The sequence below is a fragment of the Chlorocebus sabaeus genome, chromosome 25, assembly GCF_047675955.1.
Source record: "Chlorocebus sabaeus isolate Y175 chromosome 25, mChlSab1.0.hap1, whole genome shotgun sequence".
Lineage (NCBI taxonomy): Eukaryota > Metazoa > Chordata > Mammalia > Primates > Cercopithecidae > Chlorocebus > Chlorocebus sabaeus.
The window spans coordinates 1,166,849-1,181,341 of NC_132928.1; the positions used below are offsets into that span (position 1 = coordinate 1,166,849).

Consider the following 14,493-nt stretch of genomic DNA (forward strand, 5'->3'; position numbering starts at 1 on the left):
GCTGTTTGCCCCAGGACCCAGGTGAACCTTCCACATTTTCTTTGAGGGTGGATGGGGGCAAAACCACCATGTAAGTCACTGGGAGGGGACTCCCATATGGCCAGCTCTTTCCCAGAAGGGCATAAACCTAGCCTAAGCCCACAGCGGAGGAAGCAGGTGACAGCAGGGGTAGACTCAGCAGGCGCTGCTTTTGGCTACACAAGGGACTGGGTTTCATGGCTGGGCACGTGCGGCCAGCAAGGTGATAGCCAGTAGGGCATGGGTTGGTGTCCAGTTACACCACTCCCTAAGCCCAGACTTCTCATCCACCCTCCATGCCCACCTGTGCCACTGTAGGCAGACAGCATGCATAGAGTGGTGCCTACTCTGTGGCCCTGGGGGCCAATCCCTAATCCCAGGAGCCCGCAGGAAGCATACAAAAGTGCCAGCATGGCAGGGGTTGCCATCGGCCAATACCTTTCATCAACAACTTGGCCGTGGAGACCAGGGGCCCTGCGCGGAAGGTGACAGTGCCGGAGTCGGCCACCCCCAGGCCTGAGAGCGTGAGGGAGTGAAAGATCCCGTCTTGTACAGTGATGGCACTCTGGGGGCCATCCTGTAGCAGGGTCCCATCCAGCCACCAGCGGGCCTCCGGCCCACCCGCGTGAGACACCTCACAGGAGAACGTGGCCACCTCCCCCGCGAAGACATCCACATTCTGCAAGCCACGTACCAGGCATGGCGCTGCCTCTGCACAAGAGGGTAAGAAGGAGGGCGAGGCTGGGACACCCTGGAATCCACAGGACTGGGCCACTTTAGGGTTCACTGGTGTGGGGGTGTGGCACAAGAACAGATTGTGTCTCTGCTCCTAAAGCCCTCAGAAGTTCCTGAGTGTTCATAATGTACTCCTTTGACTACACCTGAGTTTATGCTAATGATGTGGCTCAGGTAGGGGTCCTGGACAACATCAGAATGGACCTTTAGAAAGGCCAAGTGTTTAGAGGGTTAGAACTTTCCTACCCTCCCACCTCTAGGAAGGGGAGAGGGGAACAGAGATTATGCTCTATAAAAGCTCTTGAATGAGATTTGATGAGTTCCCAGGTTGATGAAGATATGGAGGTGCTAGGAGCATGGCACACCCAGAAAAGACATGGAAGGTCTATGCCCACCCCCACCCCCATCCTTTGCCCTTTAAATCTTTTCCACATGGCTATTCCTGAGCTGTATCCTTTATAATAGCTGCTCAATACAAGTGTTTCTATGAATTCTAGGAGCTGTCTTAGCAAGTTAATCAAACTCAAGGAGGAGAAGTGGGAACCCCATTTCATAGCTGTTCAGTCAGAAGTGTGGGTGGCGTGGGACTTCCCACTGGCATCTGAAGTGGGGCAGTCTTGTGGGACTGAGCCCTTAATCTATGAAATCTGACCCTCACTCCAAGTAGAAAGTATCAGAATTGAAGTGTAGACAGCCAGTTGCTGTCTGCTAGAGAATCGCTTGGTGTATGGCCCCCACACATCTGGTCACAGAGTGTTCTGTGCTATGAGAGTATAATAGGAGAACAGTAAGTGTGTTGATCTGTAGAATTGGTGTCAGAAGTGGGACTTGGCCAGGCACAGTGGCTCATGTCTGTAATCCGAGCACTTTGGGAGGTCAAGGTGGGAGGACTGTTTGAGCCCAGGAGTTCAAGACTAGCCTGGGAAACATAGTGAGACCCCATGGAGGCATGTGCCTGTAATCCCAGCTACTCACCAAGTTGAGGTGGGAGGATCGCTTGGGCCCAGGGGGGTTGAGGCTACACTAAGCTATGTTCACATCACTGCATTCCAGCCTGGGCAACAGGAGACCCTGTCCCCTCACCCCCACCAAAAGTGGGACTTGCTAGAATAGCCTTGGGGCTAGTAACTGGTACTGGGGCCACCCTGGGGTCTGCCAGAGCAGGCATCACCCAGACCAGGAGGGTGACCTAGGGTTATGGAATACAAATCCACCCAGGCAAGCTGGCCCACCCTGATCACAAAGGGAGACACAGAGGCCACCCACAGTGAGCCCATGGAGAGTGGCTCAGCCTCAGCTCATAGACCCGCACCTCCACACACCCCTTCAGAACATGCCTGGTTTCACCCACAGGAGGCTGATGACAGGCACACATGCCCTTCTCAGAAGACATAATGGACAAGCTCCAAGCCCCATGGCTGGGGTTCTTTCTGGCATTTGGTGCCTTATCTGACCCAATGTGGGTTGGGTAGGAGAAGCCACAGGGCCTCCTACTGTGAGCAGATGGGAGTTGGCCTCAGAAAATGAGTTCCCTGTCCCTGGGGGTGTGGAAGCAGATGCTTCTCCCATCCCAAGAGGGCATTTTGTCCAGATGTCCTCCAAGGCCCCTTCAGCCCAGAATTCCAGGGCCCTTATGTGGAGTGGCAACTGCTCCCTGCCTGGTCACACAGCAAGGCCCAAACTCAAGGAGCTGCCCAGACATGTTTGTGGTCACTGCCTGCCCTGTGCCTTCCACACTCTCCTCCTCCCTCCCATCCACCTCTCAGATGGAAACTCAGGGTGGTCATGGCAGATAGAACTTGCCCAGGCTACTGCTGCCCACACAGTTGAACCCCACACCACACAGGCAAGGGAGGAAGACAGAACCAAAGGCTTATTCCACCACCTGCTGCCTGGAATCGGGCAACGGAGATGCCGCCCTCCATCCTTGCTTGCCCCTGAGTAACTTCCCGAGACCATCCTGTGAGCCATCTCACAAAGAGAGAGAAACTGCAGTTGGCAAAGCCCAGACAAGACACTTCCATCCCATGGGGTGAGGAAGTGTGGGTGGGGAGAACTTACAGAGATACCAGCCACCCATCAGGACAACACCAGGCAAATCAGCCCCTGTGCCCACCCAAGCAGGCCCTCCGCTGGAAGCCTCTCCATGCTCTTCCTCATGTGTACCACTGACACCCCACCACCAGCTCTTGGTCTTCTCTTGACTGTCTTCCCCAAGTATACATCTGACCACCTCCTCATCTTGCCCCACCAACTCTTCATTCTTGTCTCCAGCAAGTTCCCAAGTTCTTCCACCACACCACCTAAAACCTACCTAGGTCTGAGATGGGCACCCATTTACACACCTGTGCCAGGGCCCTCACCACCAGGTCACAGCCAGATGTCTGTATGTGAGTCAGCTCACCCAGGCTGAGAATACCTCACCTAGAGAGGGGCCAAAGCACAGCCCAGCTCCATGCTGCTCCATACAGTTGCCCACTCTGATGAACATACCAGGCCCCTGCTATCCTGCCCCTGCTCAGGACACCTGGGAAACTTCCTGTCTTCACCATTCAACTTGAGGGCACTGGCATCTGGAACCTTTCCCAAACCCACAGGCGACAGAACTGACTGCATCTGTCTCCTTTTAAAGACTTGGGAGTGGGAGGTGGCACCTAGGATGAAGGACACACTATATCCATGTCCAACTCCTCCAACAGATTGGGGATCCCCTGAAGGCAGACTGCATCTGGCCCATCATGAGGTTCAGGACTTGCTAAAGGGTAGGAGCTTAGAGGGTATATTCTATGGTGAATGAATGGATAGCAGGTGGATTGTGAATGTATGATGGATGGTGGATAGATGGTGGATGAATGGAAAGATAGCTGAATAGTGGATGAGTGAGTGATGAATACATGAGTGGATGGGGGAAGGGTAGACGGATGGTAGACAGGTGAATAGATGGATGGATGGGTGGATGGTAGATGAATGGAAGGATGGGTGAATGGATAGTGGATGGATAGATGGATAGTAAATGGACAGATAGCAGATGGATCAGTGGGTGGGTGGATGGATGGTGGGTGTGTGAATGGATAACGAATAGACGAATGGAGGATGTATAAATGATGTATGGATGGTGAATGGGCAGATGGATGGATGAATGGAGGAACAGCGGGATGGATAGATGAATAGTAAATGGATAGATGGTGGATGGGTGGATGGTGAATGGATGGCTGGTGGATGGTGAATGGATGGATGGTAGCTTTATGGAAGAATGGATGGATTATGAATGGACTGATGGACAGATGATAGAAGGATGGATGATAGATGAATGGCCAGATGATGGATGGATGGTGGATAGCAGATGAATGGAAGGTGGATAGGTAAATGGATAAATGGATGAACAGATGGATGATGAGTACACAGATGGGACCCATTTGAGACCTAAAGGCAGGACAGTAGGGGAAGAACACTCAAGGACAAGCACTCAGGGATGACCAGCTCTGGGTGCAAAGTATGACCCAGGCTGAAGGCTCCTAAAATCTTGTTTGCATGCTTGCCCAAATCCATACACTTGTCATAGGCATGCTTTTGCATCTGCACCTTTGAGCCTGTCAGGCATGCAGATGTGTGTAAACATAGATGCGCTGGCATGTGCGTGCATCCGTAGCATAGGAGTAGGCTTTTGGAGGATGGAAGTCAGGAAGGTCCTGCCTCCACCTTAGGGTCCAAGTCTACGGCAGCTGGGCCCCCCATCTCCCTCCCGCAGGTGGCATTAATCCTGGACAGGGACCCCACACATACCCTGGAGTTTCTCAAGACTACCTTCACCAGCCTACTCGCCAGTGACCTCTCTGGTCCTTGGCTTCAGTGGCCAGGGGTTGGAAAATTGCCAGCCCCAAGACAAGACCACTGTAGGAAGTCTTGGGTTTCTGCCCCCTGCCCGCTGACAGCTGCCAATGGGTAGGACGTCCTGGTGCCCAGGAAGCTCGGCATCTGCAGGCAGAGTGACCGGTGTGGAAAGGGGCTGCCCACCTGTGACTTTCAGCTGGGCCTCAGAGCTACATGTGCCCACGTGGAAACTGACAGTTCCAGCATCTTCAAGGGTCACCTAGGAAGCAGGGAGAGACACGCTTGGCCCTGAGAGCCCCCATCCCGACCACGAGGAGCCCAGCCAGCTTGCCAGACCTCAGTGCCAGGAGGTCATCACTTCCCCAACACAACCCTCTGGTGGAAGACCTTCCTGAATGGAGTTGGAAGCATTCCTGTCCTGGTACACTCAGGTCCCAGAGGCCTCACCTTGTGCAGGGTAAGCAGGTGGAGTGTGCCCTGCTCCACAGCAATATCATTCATCTCGTTGTCCTGCAGGGGCACCCCTCCTAAAGCCCAGCAGGCTTCCTGGCCTGAAGCTCCGGATAGCCGGCACTGGAAGCTGGCATCCTGACCCTCACTGAGCTGCACGTCCTGCAGGGGCTCCAGGATGGTCACCTCAGGAGCTGGACACAGGGGAGGCATGGGTGTCAGCCTCAGCGTCTGAGGTGCCCCCTCAATCAGCACAGTCTCATCGTCCTGGGAGTCCATCCCTGGGTATCCTCCCCCACGCACAAAGACATGCACATGGGGGCCTGTTCTCAGCTCCCCACTCCAGTTGTAGGCAGAGTCTGCTCTAATGGACAGTGGATGGGTGAATGGATCAATGGAGGAATGAATGGATGGATAATGGGTGGACAGATGGATGGCTGATCAATGGATAAATAGATGGATTGTGGATGGATCGATGGATAATGGATGGATGATGGATGGATGGATAGTGAATGGGTGGATGGATGGGTGAATGGTAAATGGATGAATGAAAGGATGGATGACGGGTGGGTAAATGGGACTAGTGTGAGAACTAGAGGAGATGGTGCAGATGACTAAGGGCTGGGAGTGGGCTATGGTTTGCAGTGGCCCCGCCACGAGGGCCAAGACCCAAACTCCCAACACTGTGTCAGCCTATTGGAAGCTCACAACCACCTGCCTCACCAGCCTGACTCAGCCTACTCTCCTCTGACATCCTGGGGCCACCCTGAAATGCCAGCTCACAGGTCCACCTCCCTGCCAGGCCCCAGCCTCCAAAGGCAGGAACCTTTGCTGTCTGGCTCCGTACCCAGCAGGGCCCAGACATTCTAACCCCGTGCAGTCACTGGTGGGGCCTGCCTGTGGCTACCTCTGATGGTGAGCTGGGCGGAGGAAGCACAGTTGCCCAAATGGAAGGAGACAGTGCCAGCATCCTCAGGTGTCACACCCTTCAGTCGCAGTGTGTGGATGCGGCCATCCTGCACAGTCACTTCTGTCACTTCATTGCTTTGCAGTGGCAGGCCTTGTAGGCACCACTGCATGCCTGTGGCTCCAGCCCTGGACACCTCGCAGCTGAACTCAACATCCTCATTGGCCAGCACCTCTGCATCAACCAGCCCCCGCACAATGGTCACCTCAGGCTCTGAGGAGTGGGGCGAGATGGTTCCCTTTACCAGCCAGGTAAAAGAGCCTAAGCCAAGCTCCCATGCCCACTCCTCCAGGAAGTCTTCCTGGGCACCCTCACACTCTTCTGCCATGGCCCATCTGTCCCACATGGCTTTTGTTTCCTGATGTGCTCACAAGCACAGATCCTGCCATGACACTGAGCTCTTTGGGGACAGAACCTGGGCTGGAAGTGTGGGCCAAGAGGGCAGCTGTATCTGAGGAATGGGAAGGGGTCGTGGGACACCCAACTGCCTGTCAACTCCCACAACACAGCCAGCCCCATCCTGGCTAGCACAGCAGGGAGGCAAGGCTTGCAGGAGAAATAGGTGGGGGCTCAGCAGCGCACCCTCACACCGGCCTCAGGGGTGGGCTTGAGGGGCTGCAACCTGTTTCCTTGCTGCCCAGGTTCTCTCGGAGAGCCCTGACAGGGACACTGGGAGGTGCGGGGGTGAGGAGGAAGACAGCGTGAGAGCAGGGGACTCAGGTGCACCCAGAAGGCAACCATAAGCGGGTGGGATGGCAGGGAAGGGCTCACCCTCTCCTCTGGGAGGCCCCACTGCTCACCTGTGACCCTGAGGGAGGCAGTGGTTTTCTGGCCACCTGTCACGCAGGCATACTCGCCCGTGTCCTTGGCCTCCAGTTGGTGGATCAGCAGCTCCCGCAAGGCCCCCTGGCTCCGCATTTCGTACTTGGGGCCCGCATGCAGCTCCACACCCTCCTTGAGCCATTGCACCGTGGCCCCCGACTCTGCATCGCTCAGCTGACAGCACAGCCGGGCTATGTCACCTGTCTCCTGCTCCAGGCTCTGCAGCCGGGTCTCAAACTTGGGCCTGGGGACTGCGGGGGATGCAGGAAGGGATGCTTAACACTCCTTGCCTCTGACCAAGGGTGAGGGGCTGTGGGAGGCAGGGGTTGGTGAGCAGCTCACCACGGACAGAGAGGCTGGCCATGCTGTGTGTGTGGCCTGTGTCGCACGTGTAGTCACCCGCATCCTCCTGCTCCACTCCGTGTACCAGCAGCTCCGCAGTTGTACCATCCTGCACCATCTGGTACTTGGCACAAGGGAAGAGCTCCAGGGAGCCCTTGCGCCACTCCACGCTTGCACCCGCCCGGCTCAGCTCACAGCGTAAGTGTGCTGTGCCTCCCTCATCCACCTCCTGGGGCTGCAGCTCTTGGAGGAACCGCACAGGGGCAGCTGCAGGGAAGGGAGCAGGGCGTGAGGGCAGGTCACTGAGGAGCTATAAGGGGGAATGAACAAGTGTGATACAGGGCAAAGTGGGGAGGGGGAACCGCACCAGAGCAGCTACCACGAAGGAGGCAGGCCCAAAGCACTGGAACTGTGCTATATCCTGGGCCAGGCCAGCCTGGGTTCCCACCTGTGACAGTGAGAGTGGCGCTGGTGGCCTGGGAGCCACAGGTGCAAGTGTATTCTCCAGTGTCTTCACGTCGTAGGCCCCGTAACACCAGCTCTGCAGTGCAGCCCTGAAGCCGTGGCTCCCGGCGCCCATTGGCCTGCAGCTGCAGGCCACCCTTGCTCCAGACCACTGTAGCAGTGGGCTCAGACAGCTCACACTGCAGGGTGGCTGTGGAGCCCTCCTCTGCCTGCAGACTCTGCAGCGGCTCCCGGAACACTGGCTGTGGGGCTGCAAGGGGCAAGGGGCAGGGTCAGCTCCAGATCTACACCAGGCATTGCTCTCCAGGCCGGCAGATGAGGACCTGGGCTCCTCCCAGCTCCCTGGCCTGGCTCCACAGGCGGTGCTGCCTCAGATGGTACCACCAGTCTGTGATTCAGGAGCGAGAAGGCAGCATGGTGGCAAAGCAGGGAGGGGCTAGATCTACCCAGGACTTAGGAGGCTGTCCTCTCACCCAGGACCCCACTCCCAACCCCCGCAGAGCCACACCCTCCAGAGCCCAGGGCAAGGATGTGTACTTCAGAACCCAAGGTGAGGCCCTGTACCCCATACCCAAGGGCAGAGCTGAGTCCCCCAGATCCCAGGGCGAGGCCAGGGCCCAGGGCTATAGGTTCCACCTCCCCTCTGTGGGCACCCAAATCCCAGGGCAGGAATGTGTATTCAGACTCCAGAGTGAGGCCATGTCTTCCAGACCCCAGGACAGGGCCATGTCCCCCAGACTCCAGGGCAGGGACCGGGTTCCCTTAGACCCTCAGGTGTCATAGGGGCTGTCTGCCCCACAAGGCTACACTGAGAACCAGGGCCAGCCTGCAGGGCCCAGGGCTCTAGGTCCTGCCTCCCTTTCCTGGGCACCAAAGGCCTCCCTCCGAGAAGGACATGAGACCCTGTGGCTAAAAGACTTCAGGTCTCAAATGAAGGATGGCAGAATGTTGGATTGATTAGGTAGTGATGGGAGGCACGGGGAGAGAGACAAGGTGGGAATTCCTTCCCTACAACCATGACTGGTACACAAGGTCACATGGCTGAAGCTCAGTATAGATACCAGGGCACGGGATAACGTTGGAACCCATGAGCAGAGGGGACAGAGGAAACAGCAGGAGGAAGAGGAAAGGAGCATCCACAAGGAGAAGGTGTGCTGTCCCTGTGACTGCACATGGAGGAAAGACACACACCCACATCAGTCCATGTGGCCACATGTGGTCATTACCCTTGACAATGAGAGTGGCCGACGTCTTCTCCTGTCCACATACACATGAGTACTCCCCAGTGTCTGCCACGGACAGGCCATGAATCTGCAGCTCACATCTGGTCCCATCCTGCCTCAGGCTGTATCTGTCCCCATCTCTGAGGGCTTTAGGTCCCTTCCTCCACTCAACAGGGGCCGCCTTGCTCAGCTCACATTGCAGCATAGCTGTGGCCCCTTCTGTGGCCTCTTCATTCTTCAGACCCTTTGTGAACTTGGCAGGCAAGGCTGGGGAGGTCAGAAGATAAGGACACAATCATGCCTCTGAGCCCACAGAAGAGACAGGACACGGATGACAGAAAAGACAGAGAACCCAAATGGACATGAGCCACATCGGGATGTACTGAGCACAGGCTGTGCACTGTGACTTCCCTCAGTCCAGGCTGTACAGCACATGACCATGGCCCCTTCTGTGGCCTCCTCACACCTAGGTCTTTGTATGAATCTGGCACATACAGAGCTGAAGAGGGTCAGACACACATGAAAATCAGATCATCTGGAGCACTTTGGTGGACAGAATATGAGAGAATGGAGGACAAGACATAGAGCCCAACAGGGCAACATGACTGAACCCATGCTGGTACACAAGTGGGAGCTGGCTGGAGATGCTGTTTTCCCCTGGTTTCTGCAATAGCCCAGGAGGCTGGAAGGGATTCTGTGGAATTATGGGAACAGGATGACATGGACACAGGGAGATGACATGGAATGAGAGGAGACGGAGGGCATGAAATCAGTACTGGCACACTAGAACATGGCTTTGCTTGGCCACATGTGATCTTTACCCCTGATGGTGAGTGTGGCTGAGGTCCTCTCCTGCCCACAAATGCACGAGTACTCCCCGGCATCTGCCACAGCCAGGCCACGAATCTGCAGCTCACACCTGGTCCCGTCCTGCCTCAGGCTGTGTCTGTCCCCATCTCGGAGGGTTTCAGGTCCCTTCTTCCACTCCACAGGGGCCGCCTTGTTCAGTTCACACTGCAGTGTGGCTGTGGTCCCTTCTCTGGCCTCCTGGTTTGTCATGTTGTCTATGAATCTGGCTGGCAGGGCTGGGAAGGACCAAGCAGTCACTGAGATCATCAGACTATCTGGACAACTCTGTGGACAGGACACAGACACACACAAGGAGCCACACAAACCACCAAAGGACCATGGCAGAATGAGCAAACGAATGTACGGAAAGCGAGAAAGCACCTGGCCCAAGAGGAACAGAGAACATGCAGGGATGGGGATGAACAACAGGAGGACATCTCCTGATGAAGAGAAGGGGAGGCAGGAGATGCCCAGAGGACCCCAGTTAGAGGACAGACAACTTCAGGGTTCCCACAGGGATGCCACATTAGGAAGTAGAAAGTGGTGACACAGAGACACATAGATCCCAAGCCGCAAGTCCATGTGACCATACGGGATCTTTACCCCTGACGGTGAGTGTAGCTGAGGTCCTCTCCTGCCCGCATACACACAAATACTCTCCAGTATCCTCCACAGCCAGGCCACGAATCTGCAGCTCACACCTCGTTCCGTCCTGCCTCAGACTGTATCTGTCCCCATCTCTGAGGGTCTCAGACCCCTTCCGCCACTCCACAGGGGCCACCTTGCTCAGCTCACACTGCAGCACAGCCGTGGCCCCTTCTGTGGCTTCGTGATTTCTCACATCTTCTATGAATCTGGCCGGGAGGGCTGGGAAGGACCAAGCAGTCACTGAGATCATCAGAATAACTAGACGACTCTGTGGACAGGACACAGACACACACAAGGAGGCACACAAACCACCACAGGACTATGGCAGAATGAGCAAATGAATGTACAGAGGGTGAGAAAGCACATGGCCCAGGAGGAACAGAGAACACAGTCCCCATCTCTGAGGGTCTCAGGTCCCTCCTTCCATTCCACAGGGACCACTTTGCTCAGCTCACACTGCAGTGTGGCTGTGGCCCCTTCTGAGGCCTCCTTGGTCTTCAGATCTTGTGTGAATTGGGCGGCAATGAAGGGTCACATGGACAGAAGCCATCAAGCCCTCGGGAGGATCTGAGGGACACACCTGAACATCCAGGAAGAAAACAGAAGCAGGAAGGCTGGAGGGACTTGGGATGAGGTGGACCAAAGTGCATTTGACAGTGAGGACTTCCTACATTCTGCCTGTGAGGTGCAGATTGGGTGGGAGATGGGTTCCATTCTGGATCTCTTCTCAGAGGGCATCTTGTCCTACCTGTGAACTTTCATCATGGGGAAGCAAGACAGGCTCCTCCAACTTGCAACCCACATATGCAATAATGTGATGGACATCTCTCTATGATGACATAGGAGGCACCTTCAGGTCCCAATATCCACTGATCCCTTGTCATCCCTCACACAAGAGACAGCCTGACCAGACAGGCCTTCCATCCAGCACTGCCCATGCTTAGATATACCTCAGCTCACTGTACAACATCCCAGCCCACACAATGCCCTGCTACCTCCATCTAACATGCTCCTGGACTGACCCTATGAATCCACATTCCCACATATTACCCTGATCCATATCACCTAGATCATGAAGACACCAGATGTGGCCTCGAACCACACCTCTGAACCTCCAATCTACCATTCTCTCTTGCCTCCTGACTCCAGGCAGGGGGCTCACAAGTTAGCAGAGCAGAGCCTAACCCAATTACATAGCCATAGCCTGCTATGGGTTGTGTTTCTACAGAAGTCAAACGTTGAAGTCCTAACTTCCACTATCAGAATATGACTGTTTTTGAGATAGGGCCTTTAAAGAGGTGATTAATGCTAAATGGGATCACAAGGGTGGCATCTAATCCAATATAAATGCTGTTCTCATAAGAAAAGGAGATTAGGACACAAACACAGAAGGACCAGTGAAGACACAGAGAAAAAATGGCTGCCTACAAGCCAAGGAGAGAGGCCTCAGAAGGAGCCAACCCAACTGACACCTGGAACTCAAACCATCTAGTCTCCAGAATGGTAAGGAAATACATTTCTGTTATTTATACCACCCAGTCTATGATACTTTCTTTATGGCAACCCAAGCAAACAAATTCAGACTTTGGTACCAGGAGTGGGGTGCTAAAGGAACAAATACCTATAAATGTGGACGTGGCTTTAGAACTTCGTAATGGGAGGTAGCTGAAAGATATTTCAGGCGCGTGCCAAAAAACAGTGTTTGCAGGCAGCAATTGTTGGTGAAAACATGGGTGTTAAAAGTGATTCTGGTCAAGCCTCAGATGACAATGGGAGACATATTATTAAAAACTGGAGAAAGACTATCATTGTTATACAGTGGCCAAAAACCTGGTCAAATTTTATTCTAGTGTTCTGTGGAAGGTAGGACTTGCAAACAACAAAATTGGATATATTTACCTGAGGAAGTTTCTAAGCAAAGAATTGAAACCATAGCCTGGTTTCTGTCTAATATGAAAATGTGAGAGGAGAGAGATAAAATTCAAAAAGGATTTGTTAAGCAAAAAGGAACCAGAACTTGAAGATACAGAAAAATTTTCAGGCTATACATACCGCAAAAAAAAAAAAAAAAAAAAAAAAAAAAAAAAAAAAAAAAATTGAGAAAGCATTATTCTGGGAGAATATCAATGCTGGACAACCATTTGCTAAACAGATCAGGTGTGTGGTTTATGGATCCATTCAGCCCTCTCAGAAGAAGTCAGCAATAAAAATGAGATCATCAAGGAAAGATCTGTGGAAAACTCTTGTCTGGTGGCTTTGACCCACATAGATCGCATGGGACAAAGTTTTTGAGACCTTTATACCAGAGGAAATGCTGTGCTAGCTTGAATTGATTGGAACAGAGATGGGACAAAATGAATGAAGGATGTCAGACTTCTGAGAATCCACAGGATGGGCCAATAGAGCTACATGGATATAAACATGATATTCTGCAAGAAAAAGGAATAATGACCCCAAAATTGGTTCAGGGGTTGACAGGAATGGCACTATAACTAGGGGGTAGAGGGCACAGGCTACAGAAGTAAGGCTGTCTCCTCCTCAGTTACAGAGAGCCAGACACCTCCACTCAGGGCTGAGGGGGTAGAGTTGCAATCCTATTGGGTCCAGAGGACAGGGCATTAATCCAAAGCCTTAAAACCTAATGATATTTGTCCTGCTAGGGTTACATCTTGCTTGGGACCCATGACCCATTTCTCCTTTCCAGTTTTTCCCTGATTAAGAATGTCCATCCTATGCCTGTCCCACCATTGTGACTTCAAAGCAAATAACTTGTCTGATTTCTCAGCCTCACAGATGAAGAAAAATTTTGCCCCTGGATGAGTCACACTTTGTCTCCCTCACAGTTGACTCAGATTATATTTAGAGGTGATTTGGACTAGTTGATACTGAAATGGGCTAAGATTTGGGACTGTTAGAAAGAAGTAAACATATTTCGCATGTGAGAAAGGCCATGAATTTTGAGAATCCACATGGTGGAGTGTTATGGTCTGAATTGCACCTCAGAAAAAATGCATATGTTGAAGTCCTAACCCCCAGTACACTTCAGAATGTCACTGTATTTAGAGACAATCATTGAAAGGTAAAATGAGGTTGTTAGGGTGGTTCCAAATCCAGTATGACTGGTGCTCTTATAAAAAGAGGTTATTAGGACACACATATGCACACAGAGGGACAACCATATGAAGACACGGGGAGAAGACAGCCATCTACAAGAAGAGAGGAGCTGACACCTTGATCTTGAGATTTCAGCCCATTTCTGAGAAATTAAATCTCTGTTATTTGAGCCACACTGTCTGCCGTGCTTTGTTACGTTAGCCTGAGCAGATGAAGACAATACTCCTTTAGAAGCTTGGAATGACCACAAGGATCAATCAAAACACTCACCAGACTGAAGAGGGGCCTGGCCTAAGCCATTGCTATGTCTGTCAAAGGACATACATTTCCTGACCTCCGTGCCTGGGGCCCAAGAGCTGGTGGACATCCACAGGCCCTTGCAAGATGGCAGGGGCCCCAGACAGCTCTCCTGGACCCTGACACCTGTCTGCTGCTCTCCCTGTCCTGACCCCTGGGGTCTGTATGCCCAGGCCCTAGATTAGGTCATCCTAGTGGGTTCTCAGTGTGCATTTGTGGGATGGACCACACAGATGAGTGACTGAATAAAATGTCAACGACACTGAGAGACACTGGGAGAGCACAGACCATGTGGGTTAAGTTGGGGAAGACAAAAGTCATTCAGGTGGTCACATGTGGTCTTTACCCCTGACAGTGAGCGTGGCCGAGGTCCTCTCCTGCTCACATATGCACGAGTATTCTCCAGCATCTGCTATGACCAGGCCACGAATCTGCAGCTGACACCTGGTCCCATCCTGCTTCAGGCTGTATCTGTCCCCATCTTTGAGGGTGTTGGGCCCCTTTCTCCACTCCACGGGGGCCGCCTTTCTTAGCTTACATTGCAGTGTGACTGTAGTCCCTTCTGTGGCCTTCTGACTTCTCATATCCTCTATGAATCTGGCAGGCAGGGCTGAGAAGTACCAAACAGTCACTGATATCATCAGGCTGTCTGGAGGATTTTTTGGACAGAACATGGACACCAATAACGAGCCACACAAGCCACCAAAGGACCACAGCAAGATGAGCAATATA

At 53.3% G+C, this 14,493-nt stretch overlaps 1 protein-coding gene across 1 annotated transcript in view; it reads right to left on the minus strand.

Moving 5' to 3' along the window:
- Positions 1-14,493, minus strand: part of OBSCN (obscurin, cytoskeletal calmodulin and titin-interacting RhoGEF) — a 164,786-nt gene that overhangs the window by 60,860 nt on the left and 89,433 nt on the right. Inside the window, 6 exon segments of the mRNA XM_073011456.1 lie at positions 4,768-4,843; positions 5,032-5,228; positions 5,942-6,214; positions 6,802-7,074; positions 7,166-7,432; positions 7,614-7,880. Of these exon segments, the coding sequence (XP_072867557.1) occupies positions 4,768-4,843; positions 5,032-5,228; positions 5,942-6,214; positions 6,802-7,074; positions 7,166-7,432; positions 7,614-7,880 (1,353 nt within the window).